Source organism: Anabrus simplex, chromosome 14 (genome assembly GCF_040414725.1).
Source record: "Anabrus simplex isolate iqAnaSimp1 chromosome 14, ASM4041472v1, whole genome shotgun sequence".
Lineage (NCBI taxonomy): Eukaryota > Metazoa > Arthropoda > Insecta > Orthoptera > Tettigoniidae > Anabrus > Anabrus simplex.
In genome coordinates this window covers 88,037,694-88,052,938 of record NC_090278.1, presented here as the reverse complement: position 1 = coordinate 88,052,938, position 15,245 = coordinate 88,037,694, and the positions used below count along the sequence as shown (strand labels likewise).

General features: G+C 38.0%; 1 protein-coding gene across 1 annotated transcript in view; it reads right to left on the bottom strand.

Annotated features, from left to right (window-relative positions):
- Window positions 1–15,245, bottom strand: part of Karybeta3 (karyopherin beta 3) — a 93,908-nt gene that overhangs the window by 60,634 nt on the left and 18,029 nt on the right. The window contains exons 3-9 of the mRNA XM_067158028.2: window positions 11,834–12,060; window positions 9,059–9,155; window positions 8,172–8,276; window positions 6,919–7,044; window positions 6,192–6,403; window positions 2,097–2,219; window positions 1,870–1,978 (exon numbers count right to left, since the gene is read on the bottom strand). Of these exons, the coding sequence (XP_067014129.1) occupies window positions 1,870–1,978; window positions 2,097–2,219; window positions 6,192–6,403; window positions 6,919–7,044; window positions 8,172–8,276; window positions 9,059–9,155; window positions 11,834–12,060 (999 nt within the window). The remainder of the gene's footprint in view (window positions 1–1,869; window positions 1,979–2,096; window positions 2,220–6,191; window positions 6,404–6,918; window positions 7,045–8,171; window positions 8,277–9,058; window positions 9,156–11,833; window positions 12,061–15,245) is intronic.

The window sequence follows — 15,245 nt, the reverse complement described above, 5'->3', positions numbered from 1 at the left end:
AAAGTTTGATGAAACGCAAGAAACCTAACAAGATGTTAAATTTCTATTAACTAACTACTTATTAGTATATATATTTAACATGTGTTGATGAAACCGGGCCTAAGTGACTTACATTAACCCATTCACATAACATTTAACTGAACTTATTTATTTATGCCTTGGTGTATCATTTATTTTCATTGCATCACAGGATATTACCACCAAACACTGAAAAAGCATGCTTTACAGCAACTTAATGAGAGGAAGTATCCAAACTACTGTCAGATGTACTTTGTGAAATTTTTATGTGTATGGTAGATCATAAAACAGTCATACGTGCAGCGCCACCTTGCACCGGTGGCATTCAAATAAGATTTCTTCCTCAGACCCTGTGTCACACAGACTTTGCATCTCCATGATGGGATAACCTTCTTTGTTGTTGGGAAAGTGTGCCCAATGACTCCCCTGAAGTCTCAGTGGTGTATCCCCAGGACTTTGGCGTCATTTTGGATAGTCTGGCAACGTCACACTTGCCAACAGTTGCTCGGCCAAACTGATCCGGAAGCTGGTAAAGCCTACTCGCTTCTTGTCAGGGTTGAGGATAATGATGTTGGAATTCAGAATTGTCATGTCTAGCATATAGAAGTATAAATTTTTTTGTATCCTTTTACATACTTCCTCATCAAGGGGAATGATGCGAGTCTCTGGTCAAGGGAATTAACACCCCCATTCCACACTTGTAGTCAACAACAACATTGGGTCTGAACTACTTTTTTCCTACATACTTTACCACTTCAAGGTAATCTGGCCTTCATTTCATCCACAGATACAGGAAACCAGCGTTCCTTTTCATATGACATTACCCTATTTATATTCTCGACAACTGCTACAAGACATTTACTTGCATAAGCATTTGTCTCATTGGTTAGATGTTCATTCGTTCATAACTTGCAGTTTGTTCAGGCATTGTCCTAGGTGACTTTGAACGACACTGTTTATTTCACCAGTTGCAATGCACGAATGATACTCTATAGAGTATTACTTACGTGCTCCCAGTTCCATTCCGTATCGTGTAAAATATGATTAGAAGCCGTTAGTGTGGCATCCAGTTGTAGGCCTAAAATTCAGTGACATATTGGACGGCAAAACAGAACTTTGTTCACCCCTACCAGCGTTCACATCACTAACCACACAAACTACTTTAACTACATTCTTTTCCACTAATTCATCGTTGCTTATTTCTATATCAATGTCACTCTTATAAAAATTCCCTTATAATCGCTTCGTCACTCAACTTGGAGGCAGCCATGATTTTGCTTACGAGGAGGTTGCTAAGATAAAGGTTACTCTTTCCATGGAATAACGGCACAGAAGTATTTATCGAATAAATCAATGGAATAAAACAGTTCTTCTATCTGTCAAGAGGTTACCTTAGTAATATAAAATCCTTTCACAAAGGAAACCGGTTCGGAGCGGGTCCAGAAATAAATACTACGTGTGGACGGAGAGATCCGTCAAAGTACGTCAACGGGTTAAACAATCTTTATTATTTTAGGGCCCATTTTTTGTCATTATAAATGCCTATTTTAATAATTTTAGTGCCTATTTCCTGAACCTTAAGTGCTTATTTTAGCAAAAATATATTCCTGAACTTCCAGGCTCTAGTTATTATTCAATAAATGCTTGGTGCGGTACAATACTTTGATGTTTCCTTTATACTACCCTGACCTGTGCCTGCACCAATGTACTTGCCCGAGTTGCAAATGTGTGTTAAAACAATAGTGCAATATTCCATACAGATGTCTTTTCAGAACCTTGCCTAGTAGCTATAATAATGTTATCTTTCCATTCCAGCCTTTTAATTTCTAATTTAAGCATGAGAGAACTCACTGGATCATTAAGAAAATTCAGTACACCATCCATAATCTGATTGAGCATAGATTCCATTTGCTTGTGACAACCTTCCCCAACAGCAGACAAGGCCATAAGTGCTGCATGCCTGGAACAAGTGATACAATGACAATCATACATTAGGGGCAACCATTCCTCTTTATTCAAGTGCTCTAATCAACTTTAACAGCTGTAAATAAATCTGTATTCCAAACTCAAAACACTACCTGTATCTCCAGTCGGGGTTAGCGAGCATGGTGGGGATGTTCGCTTCAATGTGTGGCATCATCGTCTTCCCACCCAAACCGCAAGCAAGTCTATCCAACGCAGACTCAGCAACAACCGTGTTACTGTGGGAGTGAAAGACTATTAGAGACATTCAATTGTACGTCATTTGGGAACACAAATTCAGCAGCTTATGGCAACAAGGAGGGAGCCCCTGTGGAAGTACAGAGATCCTCGCATTAATATCTGCTTTACTTCGTGTCAATCCATGCACAAGTTTGTTGTATTTTCAATATCTATGCATTTCGATAAATATGAAATATACAAGTATAGATGAAAATTAAAGTGGGGGGGAGGGGAAATCAAAATAAAACAAAGCTGGACTGCCATTGTCCGCATGAATCACACGGGAATTTATCTTTCGTGAAAAGTACTAAGAGCATAAGTAAAAATTTACCCATTCCTCAATTATGGTAGCTTTGAGTTTTTTTTGGCTTTTATTATCCTAGCAGTACAGGTCAATGTTGTGTACCATTATTGAACTATATTACAGTGATAACAATGTGTGAAGCGGCTTCTGGTGATAAATGGAAGTTTCAAATAGTTCTCCTGAAAAATAAACTTTTCTGACTTATACACTTAGTACTTAGTACTACTCTTATAATTAGGAAAAGACTACAGCTTATATGCTTAAAAAATATTTCAAGTTTGCAGGTTAAGACAACTTACACTTCAGAAATTGTACAGTAGAAGTCCGTTATAGCGAGAATTCATAACAGCGAAAAATTTACTCACTATAACGTATTATCGTCATATCCGATTTTTGTATAAAAGTCAGAAAACCCTTCATGCACTTTAAAATCGGTATGAAACGGCAATCAGTTTATTTAAAACTTCCGTTTCCACAGATGAAATCCACAATACGGCTTACTTGTTTGTTATTTTTCGTAATCCGATACTACGTGAAAGTGTATGTTTAATTTCATTCTGAAAAAAAATATAGTAACGTATTTCTCCGAATTCAAGATGAACCCCACTTTTTCCTTCAAAAAATTTAAATCAGGCTCAAAAAGAAGTTTGTAAAATCATATGAATGCCTTGTTGTACAGTAGGCCTACGCATTTTTAGACGCCGAACGTTGACTTTCGTCACACCGGATTTCTTTCTTTTTTTGCGGCTGCACAATTACAGTATTCTTTATTTCTGCGGGTTTTAGGACCATTAACTTAACATTGGCATCATAATACCGAAGAGAACTCGTTGAAAATTTTCCAGCAAAACCTACTCCATGCGTCTCGACAATGTAACGATCCATCAGGAAATTATTCTTGCTGTCTGTAAAACTGTTACTTTTAGGCAGCATCAGATATAACCGGCTACTGCTACACGTGTCTCGTTTGTCGGGCTCGGCCGAATTTAGCGGCTAGTGATGTATACGCCTAATCGCGAACGTTGAAAGTCAACGAAAGAGTTTATTGCGCCACGGTATGGCCATTCCGCCCTTGCGTTTTTCGTGCACATACCTCACAATTTAATCTTTGACTTCTTTAAAGCTTCCTTGTTGCGGACCACTGAATGCATTTTTTGCACAGTACGCATTTTTTTAGCTCTTTCTTCACGCTAACGCCAAATATTGGCTTTAGTTAGGCCCATGCCTTATTTTCTTGTGGCTGTACAATTATTCTACATTTCCGAGTGTTTAATAAACATTAACTTAAAATCGGCATAATATCGACTAGAACCCGTTGAAAATTTGCCGGCAATACCTTTTCCACGTATCTTTACAATACGACTATCCATCGCAAAAATATTCCTGCTGTCTATAAACCTTAATTTTACTAAGCGTCAAGTACAATACAGATAGACTTATGACTCTGCCACTGAATAGCTATGGCTTTTCTAAAAATTCGAAGGGTCGCATGTTTTGATGCCATTCTGCAGATTTGAGAAACACACAGGCATTGTACAACCAGTTGTCGCGGCTAGCGATGTGTAGTAAAGAGGCGGTCGTTTATTGTCAAGGAGTTCTGTGCGCGTGTGAAGAGAAGCAGCGTGGTTACTGCGGTAGTTGCCAGTGGTATCCATTAACTTACTGTTAGGTCGCGAATGCAACATCCCTTGAGTTTTCGAATGAGATTCTGAGGAAAAAGAGTCTGATTCGGAGAAATACGGCATCACTCCAGAGATTTCTGTGGCAAACACCTCAGCTTTCTTCTTCAAACAGCGTCACCTAACCTAACCGTATATGTAGCCTATCATGAAAACATATTTGAAACGCATGTAGAGAAATAACGTCCTCGCGAAAAATTTACATGTATATAGCCATAAGTAGACGCGAGAAGATATGAAATATCCTCTGAAATCAGTGCTGTACTCTGCCATATCTCGAGGTGTATCCCATTCTTATTTAATCGCAGTATTTAGCCTGAAAATTAAGCGGTCGTTTAGTCAGTCTTAATTTTTAACGACTTAAGCGTTATCGGACACATTTACGCATTTATTACGAAAATACGTCCTCTTTCATTTCGAATTTGCTTTATGAAACAGCTGTCGACGGATATTACTAATCGACTCCGACATTGCCTTCGAATGTCGACGAGAGAAATCGCTAGTACACAGATCGGAAACGATGCCAAAGGTAATCGATCGCATACAATATCATCGCTGGGGTGCATAAATATCGGTAACAGAAAAAATCGCGCGCGCTTAATCGCTCGTAATAACGGACGCGCCAGTGATAGGGTTCTCGCTGTAACCGAAGGACGATACACAGTTTAATATAGGAATTTTGAAGGGACAGAAAAATGTCGTCGCTATAATGGAGTTCTCGTTACATGCCGTACTCGCTATAGTGGACTTCTACTGTATTTCTAAACAATGTTTTCATTGATAAATAATAGTTAACAATATAAACAAGAAAGCATCAATGGTAAGTTCCCTATTCGTGGCTTGCTACCACCTAAACGTGGGTAATTCAGACTGGTGTAGATAATAAACAGGCCTGATACAAGGAAGCGTACCATCACCCCTCCTGTTTATCGTAACAGACAAAATTAACTAGTAACAGAAAGGCTCCCAACTTGCAGACATCAGAGATTACACTGGATATCTGGAATACGACCTTGGTGAATTGGGCCTCAGCATAAGAGAAAAAGAAATATCCTGATTATGACAAGGAGAAATAAGTATGAAAGTGATCACCCTGAGGGGCAGTGGAAATGGTTGAATGTACCGTACTTACGTGAATAATACCTGCACACATTTATAAAAATTTGAGGCACGAAATTGGGGTGCAGGCTTTATTTGCGCCAATGTTGGCATTTTTTTTTTCCCTTCCAAAATCAACCTTCCTAAAGTTAGGGTGCGGGGATTATTCGCGTAAATACGGTATTTTGGACTCACAGTAATAAACGGTGGGACCATCAAGAGAGACATGAGCCAGAAAATCTAAGAAGCAAATTGTGCTGACTGAAAGTTCACATACTTGGCATGGAAAGAAGACATTTCAATGAAATGTAAGAAAACACTTAACATGGCTTGTAAAACAAGAGAAACACTGATCAGAGGGAAGAAGGATATAAAAAAATTATGAGATAAAAAATGAGAAAGTATTGCCCAAGGTGGTTACAGCATGTGCAAAATATACAAGAAGTGAGATAATGGAGCAGAGACTGGAAACGGAGGAGGGAAAGAGGAGAGAATATTTACAGATGAGAGGTAGAAACTAAGTGGGAGGGAGGACACATGTGTCTGATCAACTGCTTGACCTGGAAAAAGTTCAATTTTACTTCCCAGCAAATCACACCAGTGTTCTGCACCTTTGGATTAACAAAGCAGAGAGAATTGTCACCAATACGAACAAAAACTTCATCCACTATGTTGATGTCGTAGCAGCATGTAAGATAATATTGTGTAGGCAACGAGTGAATCCAGAAATTGCATGGAATTGCTAGAGGAAAGTTGGTATGTCTCTTGAGGAGGAATAATTGGAAATCAATTATTTTGATAAGTAAGACTACATTACCTCCAGATGGCGAAGATTTATGGTGCTCATCCAAACAGTGTCAGATTCTAATATCAAACAAAACTATGCCTACCTGTCATTATCATCATCAACAATCTCATCAGTGATGCTCCATTCCGAGTCATCTTCTAGGTCAGTCATCATCTTCAGTACTTGAGGAACAAGTATAGGGATGTATTTGGCTCCTACTTTTCGCAGCATAGCCGGAGCAGTTTCTGCTAAAGTAACAATCACCTCCAAACCCAGGTGGCGCCATGAATCCGGTAAATCATCGTTTGACAATACCTACCACAAGAAAAGGCAGGATTCAGATGATCAACTAGTAAATACATAAGGTCATTCAATGAAACATTTTTTAAAAGTAGATATAAGGCATGAGTTACATACATACAACCATGTCTGAAGCACTACTGTAACTTAGAGAGTATTATAAATTTAAATAGTATAAATATGTACAATATGAACATTAGACCTGGAGAATATCTAGATGATCATGGGAGGGAAGGTTGCGGGCAGTAGACCATGGGGAAGGACTGCAACCAGATGGATGGACAAGTCAACACTATTGCCGATTTACCTTTACAAAGTGGCAGAAACAACTGAACCTATAGATGTAACATTTGTTGTAGGTATCCAAAGTTTGTATCTATACAGGAGGTAAATAACATTTTCAAAATTATTAAAGTTAAGTCTGATAAAATATTAAATGCAAGGAACATACAATGCCATGTACTCACTTTTTCTTGAGCCACTATACACAGAATGATCAACAACTATCAGTCTGACATGTTAGCATTTACCTTCATGCAGAGCTCCAGGATATTCTCCAGCTGTGGTCTCAGGAATTTTGGAGCCGATTCACTCAGATCAATCAGACACTTGAGCAGAGAGTCATCACTTTGTTTCTCAATACTTTCCACAGTCACCTAAGAATATGAAACATAGGACAGATCATTTCATTGATAACAATGTTTCAAAACATTCACAAATCATGAAGGTAATATCTAATGGCCAGCGAGATGAATACAGCACATTATTAAGAAGTACCAAATGCTACATTACAAAAGATATTTTATATGGTATGACTGAGCACTTTATGAGTTACTATAGAAAATACTCAACACGAGATTGAAGCCAGGTAAGGACATCATTACTTATCAAACTGGCCTTGAACTTTAGGAATGTATTTAAAAATAAACAATGAATCTAATTACACCTCTTATAATTTAAGATATCGAAATAAGCCCAAAAGTATTTCCAGAAACACATTTTTAATTTAATATAAAACAATGTGGGCATTCAATCAGTTTTATTACACCAATCAATCAGCACTGATCTGTACTTACGGCTGTCGCCTAGGCAGCAGATTCCCTATCACTTGTTTACATATTTAAAAAAAAAAAAACAAGTTGGAAATTTATCGAACATTGGCTGTGGATAGAGATGAGCTTATGCAGTTACTGATCGCTATGGCAAGGAATCCAATACCATTTTCCTCTATGAACGTTGTGGATAGAATCTAAACATCAAGTGGGTCGAAGATGGAGTTTCCACATCTACGAGGAATCGCTACATTTATTTTCGGTCGATGCAGTCTGAGCAAGTGGCTGCACATTAAAAAAAAAACAGCTGATTTTTCCACTGTTGAGTCCAGATATTACTAGAAGTTTAGAACCATTTTAAAATTGGATACAATAAATAAATTAATTATGAAGAACAAATAGCGCTGTTCAGGTTAAAACTAGTTTGAATTCTAGAAGATGTGGGGATTGTCCCAGTCCCTTTTCATGTTTGTCCTCGTTGCCATATTTATTGCTCCCTCTTCTGATGCGTGTTTAAATGTCTCCACAATACCTTAAAAATGGGTGCACATGCAAGAACCAGCATGTAACCAAAAGTCTGGACTATCTACCAGGATAAACAGTTGTTTTTCTTCCTGGCCTATTTTGGTCCAAAATCTTTTTCAGCATAGAGGAAGAGCTCCTTACACTCTTCATCAATGATTAAAAGTCCTCTTAAAAATGTGTGATTAAACAATTATAGCCAAACTTACCTGGACAACAGCTGGTAGGAGGTCAGAGAAGTGTTTCTGGATGGCAGCTTCTTTCTCATGGAGGATGATGAAAGCAGAAACTGCTCGAACAGCTTGAAATCTCACCTGAAAATTAACTTTATATGAAGCACATATATACAGTCTTTAAACTACAATATTTAACAATGACATCTATGCTTATAAAAGATCAAATGAGAACAAGAAATACACTCAATGAGATTGAGATTAAGCAGATCGGGTAAAACACAAAAGGGAGCTCACCTGTGAAAATGACTAATTGAACACTTTATTTCTCCTGGGACTGAGAAGGGAGTAACTGTGGCCTTAATTTTGGCATAGCCCCAGCATTTGCCTAGTATGAAAATGCGGGAATTATCTTCAGCGCTGCCCACAGTGGAGTTCTCTCAAACACATGCCGACAGCTAAATGCCTCAAAACCCGCAGCCAACTTGCTCAGTCTGAGCAGTTCAAAACGGCAGAAAATATAACAATAACCCTTTACAACGTCTGATAACACAGCCTTTTATACCTCACTTAATGAAAAGTAAAACCCAGTCTAAAATGCAGAACTACATGCAGTATATTATCCTTCTATTAAATGATTTTTGCATTATTATATATACAATTTAAAATTCTAAAATTAAACAATTGCTAGTAAACAACAGTTCAGTATTAAGAACAATGCAACTCAATTCCTCAGCAATTTCTGTGAATGTGGGAGAAACCAACAGATCTTGCTGAATGTGCATTAACATTTTGGGTGAACATATACCTAAATAGCAAAAACAAAAGTTTGTATGAAAGAAAGGGCCTAAGAAACAAATTTGAAGTATAGTGCTAGTGGTGTGTTAATTACGAGCTCATCAGAGAATGAAACATTTCCTTACTTCATAGCCAGCCGTTTCAGCAAGAGATTGTTGGATCATCTGTTTAATGAGGTCCAAGTATTGGGGTTGCTGGTTACCAAATACTCCAGGAACAGATCTGAAACCAAACAATATTTGGAGTAAATATAGAACTTCTCAATAAAAAATAAAAAGAAGCTTACAAACTTTTAAAGACAATTTGGGAAAAAAATAAAATCTCTGATGAATGGAGGCAAGGTGTGATTATCCTTGTCCTTCTGTGTTTAACCACCTCTATTTCTGTAGTTTCCTCTTGACACATTGACCTGCCATTGTGTTCGTCCTATTATATGAACTCCTTTCTTACTCCTCTCTTACTTAAATTGTACACGTGTGTATTCTACACAACTCTTTAAGAAATTTAAAATTGTATCCTGTGAACCTTCGCTGGAGGATAGTATTTCTGAATGAAAAAAGAAAAGTTAACAAACGGAAAACACATGACTTTAGGCCTACATATACTGTAAATATAATAAATCAGTTTTGTTTATTCGTAGATCACACCATTCATTTCGCCTCATTAACTCTTCTGATAGGGTAGACGCCAGAAAGGGATTCCGGTTGTAAAATCTTGCTACAAATATTCACCTTGCTTCATACAGTTTTATTTCTCGTATTATACAACATTAATACAAAAGAATGAAAAATAACTGAATGCCAGCACTTGTCTCTGTCAACCATACAGTAAACCTAATCTCTGCCCTCGAATGAATTATTGTCATCTGTGCAGCTAACTTCTCCGTTACCGGCATCATCTTCACCGTTAAATTCGAAGTGAGGTTTGAACGTAAAAATAATTATGATAGACACAAAGAAACAAGTGTTTACAGATATAATTAAATTAAATAAAATAAAGAAATAATACATTTTAAGAACACCAACATAGTAAAACATCAAGGAAAAATGTTCTTAGAAACGCGAACTAAACAGGTTGCTTATAATATGTTTAAAGTTGTCATAGGAATGTTCAACGTCTGGGTGATTTGCACAAGTTTCATGTATGCATTACAATATACTTTCTCAATGAACTTTAACTTTTGGTCATTAGTAAACGTGTAGCTTTCATCTGCTCCATAACTGAATACCCTGTAAACCACTATGCCAAAAGTACAGTAGGCCTAATTTACGTATGTTATTTCTATTCATTTATGAACCAACATGTCAGACGAGCTACGTTTATGTGATCCAAACAACCATGTCCAAGACTGGCTTGCTCCGGGGCTGTGAAATTAAGTTCTTTACCAAATCCCTACCTAGGCCAGTTTTCACCAGGGACTAACATCGAGTGTTATAGTTGTGGCTGGCCCAGTGTGCATGCAACATGGCCGGGAATTTCTCATGGCGGGGGTTACGACGTACTAAAGAGGGACGTAAATGTGCTATTGAGGTTTCTTTATCATATATTTAATAAGACATGCCTGGAACTTTGGAATAATGGAGTAATAACCACGGAAACGTGCTCGAGTGGGGTGTCATAACCGGTTTCAACTGTACCAACTTTTCTGGCGCAAGCCAGTAAACTGTATAAATTCACAATATTTTCTTCATAACTGCCTAGGAGAAATTGCCCAATGCTAGATTTTCTACTTTTCAAAACCACACTAGGCATCAATGGCTAGCATTACAACAGATAGTTTTTAAGGCTTTTGCTACCACACAAACTTTCTCTTTACAGTCACATAAATCCATAACCTGCTTGCTTCCAGAAACTTTGTATTTGGCTGCAAAATATCCAGCCGTTACTGTTTATTCAAGATGAACTTTGTTTTTCCTCGAACCACATACTACAACCCTCATATACGTCGTACTTTCTCCCCTCAACTGCACTGTCTCTTCAATAATGTGAAGCTTTCCTTTAGTCATGAACGACCTATAAGGAGAACAGACACCAGCTACAACAAACGGATGCCTCACAAATAACGCAATATGAACAACAAAGAATGTATGCGCCACTCTTCTCACTTGAGGTGGGAAAAAATTTGCCAGCAAAGTGAGTGAAAAAATATCAACCTTCAGATTTCTGCATGCCTGAACTGTACCAACCTTGATTCAAATAATACCTGCATCTCAATTTTCTGCCACCAAGTTCTTAAAAAAATAAGAAACCAAACCCCACACAAATTATCCGAGTATGTACACTATTTTGCTTTCTTAATGCACAGCGGTCTATATAACTCTGATTTAGAAAGAGATACATTATGCAGGATCAATTAGATGATATACAGAAGTACAATATACTCCAAGATTTGTAAGTCACAACAACCAAATACCATTAAAATAAAAACTCTTGAATAAACACCTTGTGTCTCCCTGATACTACAAATCAGGGTCCAGCTGACAAAAGCTGCGATTGGTATAGATTTAACAAACAATGTGTGCATCGTCATAATTCACGTAACACAGACAGCCGCTAACTAAATAATTAACTAATGGAGGTGCACACTTGAAAACCAAGGGTTTGAAGAGATTAATGTACCTATTTTTCTTCTTTCAGGAAACAGATGGCAAACAAAGGTAAATACATAAAGAAACCCATCACACAAATCAAGATTTTTCCTTGAAGAACAGTTCAGCAGTAGTGAATTTTTAAGTGACTACACCTTAACAACCTCCATCTGCTGGGAGGTACAACATTTAAATGGTCCACGTCACCGAGGGGTTAAGAGGACGATTATTGCACTGATTACTACAGGGTGCTCAGCTCCTTTGTCATTTTAATAAATATCTTCAATCGCCCTTCCCCACTATTGTACTTACGTAAACATTCGGAGAGCACTCTCCTTAAGAAGCAGCACGTTGGAGTTAGCACACTGGAACAGGAATTGCAGAAACTCAGGCCACTGGTTGTTGCCATCATCATCGATGAGGTTACGAGCTACCTCTGCAGCTACGTCGCATACCTTCTTCCTGATAGAGTCACTTTGCTCTTGTTGCACTGCCAAGAGGACTTGCTCTTTCAGCTGCTGCTGGGCAGCAGGAGGAAGCTGTCAACAAACAATAGTGAATATTAAAATCAGATCCTCAAGTATGCACAACATGAGGTGGACATATGATCTACATGGGTACAGAATCAATAACTATTTAGAAATTATCTTGAATGGGCTCTATTTTTCCAGATTTTATCCTTTCAATTTTCAAACACCAGATATAAGCCCAGCCTCTGTGGTCTCGGGAGTAGCGACCCTGTCTGTTACCTGGAAGCCTCAAGTTCCATTACCCGTCAGGTCAGGGATTTTTATCTGGAAATGAGGGCTGGTTCAACGTCTACTCAGCCTATGCGAGAACAATTGAGCTACCGGGTTGTGAGATAGCGGCTCCGGTCTAGCAACCTTGCAATAGCAGCCAAGAGGAGGAGTCTGCTGACTGCGTGTCACTTCAAACCCTGCAGGCCTGTAGCGTCATGGAGTACGGTAAAATCCAGTATACAGAAAAGCGAAGGTCAAGAAGTTTGCTGCATATAGTAAAGCGCACAAGATCAAATTGCCAATAAACCTTCCAATTTACCTCCTTCCTTCTGCTTCTCTGTATTACCTTAAAATGTTATTTTTCATAGTTTTAAAACTTTTAAAAACTGTATGATATTTCTGGCACAATACATCACATGTATAGTAAAACTGTTTCACCTTACAGGACTCCAGAAATGTTGAAATATTCCATTTTTACTTTATTCATAAGCTGTAGAGTTTTTTCTTGCTTGCATACCGTATAATCGTGAATACCACCTGCACTTCCCCCCCCCCCCCCCCCCCCCCCAATATTGGTTCTAAATTTTGGGTGGTGATCGTATTCAAGCCGTTCATTCTCGTGGATATTTACTACATTTACATGGAGTATTGAAATAGATTTGAATACGGTTACGTACTCAATATACCACATGCAAACGGGCATTCAGGTCTTATTGTGTTTTAGTTGTGTTCTAGAAAACAAGATTGATTTTTTTCAATACGGTTACAGTGACATGTAAACACGAAATGTAAGGTAAAGAAATATGGAAAATCAAAGAATATGGGCAAATATGCAGTAAATATTAAAGCCGCTGATGCGGATACTAGAGCGTCATTTGCTTCACAAGTGTTGCTGGCATGCTGGGTGCGCAAGTAGCTGATCTAGCGGGATATCGTACTTTGCGAGAGTCGAGACTGTTGGTTACGGAAGTCTACCTTGCTCAAATTCGAGTTCCGTATCTCTTACAATCTCATGTTATGGTCCGTATTGAAATGTACTTAAAGTCAAATAATAATACTAGATTATAAATTCCACCTGTACAATACATAAAAGTTTTTTTATTTAAATTTAAGAAATAGTTCTTAACATATTAGATATAGGGACATGTTTCAACCATAATGAGGGCATCATCAGCGTAAAAATCTCGTACCTGAAAGATAGATCAGGATCCTGATTGTTCTTATACGTCTAAAATATAAATAAGAGGACACTGTTTTAGGTACAAATGTGTATAAAACAGTTATCTTATTTATATTTTAGACATGACAGAACAATCAGGGTTCTGATCTATCTTTCTTTCTTGTATGAGAAACATGTACCTATATCTAATATGTTAGAACTATTTCTTAAATTTAAATGAAAAACTCTTATTATTGAACAGGTGGAATTTATAATCTAGTAAGTATTATTATTTGACTTTCTGTATCTGTCCCGTGAAAGTGCTGTCTCGAGAGTAAGCGATGGATTCAAAACGGAGTCTGCAGTCATTTACTGTGTGTGAGAAACTTAAAAAGTTGTAAGCGAAGCTGAACCATACGGAAATTGTGCTGTTGGCAGAAAGTACGATATTGATGAATCATGTATTCGTGGTTGGCGGAAGAAGAAAAACTTCTAAAAAGTTACGGCGATCACAAAGTGTTCCACAGGCAGAGTGCAGTATTTTCGCAAATTGAAGAACGACTCCACAAATTTGTGATAGTAAAACATGAATTAGGATATAGTGTTTCTAGTGAAATGTGTCAATCGAAAGCACTGGAGATCTCAAAACACAGGGTTTTACTGCAAGTCGCGGATGGATCAGGAACTTTTATCGGAGAAAAGGATTGTGCATTCGGAGACGTACGTCTGTTTCACAACATCTCCCTGGGGCGTATGAAGAAAAATTAACGGCCTTTCAGTGTCACATTCATTTGAGGAACCAAAATTCTTATTTACTTATTTACCAGACACCTCTCTAATTTGAAATGCTGTTGGAAAATACAGTGGATACGAAGGGTTCTATTAGTGTAACCATCAGAACAGGTGGTAACGAAAAGCAACGATGCACGGTAATGTTGTGCGTATTAGCAGATGGAACCAAACTCCCTCCATATGTGGTTCTGAAAAGGAAAACATTTCTGAAAGGAAACGTGCCGTCCGGTGTTATTGTTAGAACAAGTGAGTCCGGCTGGATGGACAGTGCGTTAGTTGAGGACTGGCTGAAGTGCATTTGGCAACATCGCCCGGGAGCTTTGTTACAAAAATGAAACATGCTTGTGTAGGACAGTTATGGAGGACATACAACATACGCCGTAAAAGATATGAGAAAAAAGAAAAACCGATCTTGCGATAATTCCCTGATGACTCACTTCTATTCTAAGCTGTTGGATGTGTGCGCGAACCAGCCTTTAAAAACTGCACTGAAACAGTTGTACACCAAATGGATGTCTGATGGTGATCACGTGTTAACACCAACCGGACGAGTGAAGAGGCCTGAAGTGGGACTAATATGCAGCTGGATCAAGACCGCATGGGCACGCATTCTCAACGATCTAATGTCCAAAAGCTTTAAGAAATGTGGAATTTCAAATTCAGTGGACGGTAGTGAGGATGACTATTTGTGGAAAGATGCCGGCGACAAAATTTCCTATGGTGAAACTTCTGATGACGACAAATTGTGAACGATCTGAGTATTGGACCAATTTTATTTGCGATTTTTGGGATGATTTTGTTAATTGTAAGCTGTTCGAATTTATATTTGTGGTATAATTGAAGAAAATGAAATAGGTATGTAAGTTATTTGATTATTTTTCTTTCCGTATTTTGCCGTCTCAAATTTAGGGTGTTGGTCTTATTCGGTGGCGGGTGGTATTCGGGATTATACGGTAATTATAATATTCTTCGTGTTCTACCCGCACTAGTGCAGTCAAGATTTCAAGGCACCTTCAAAGTGAAAAATTAACAT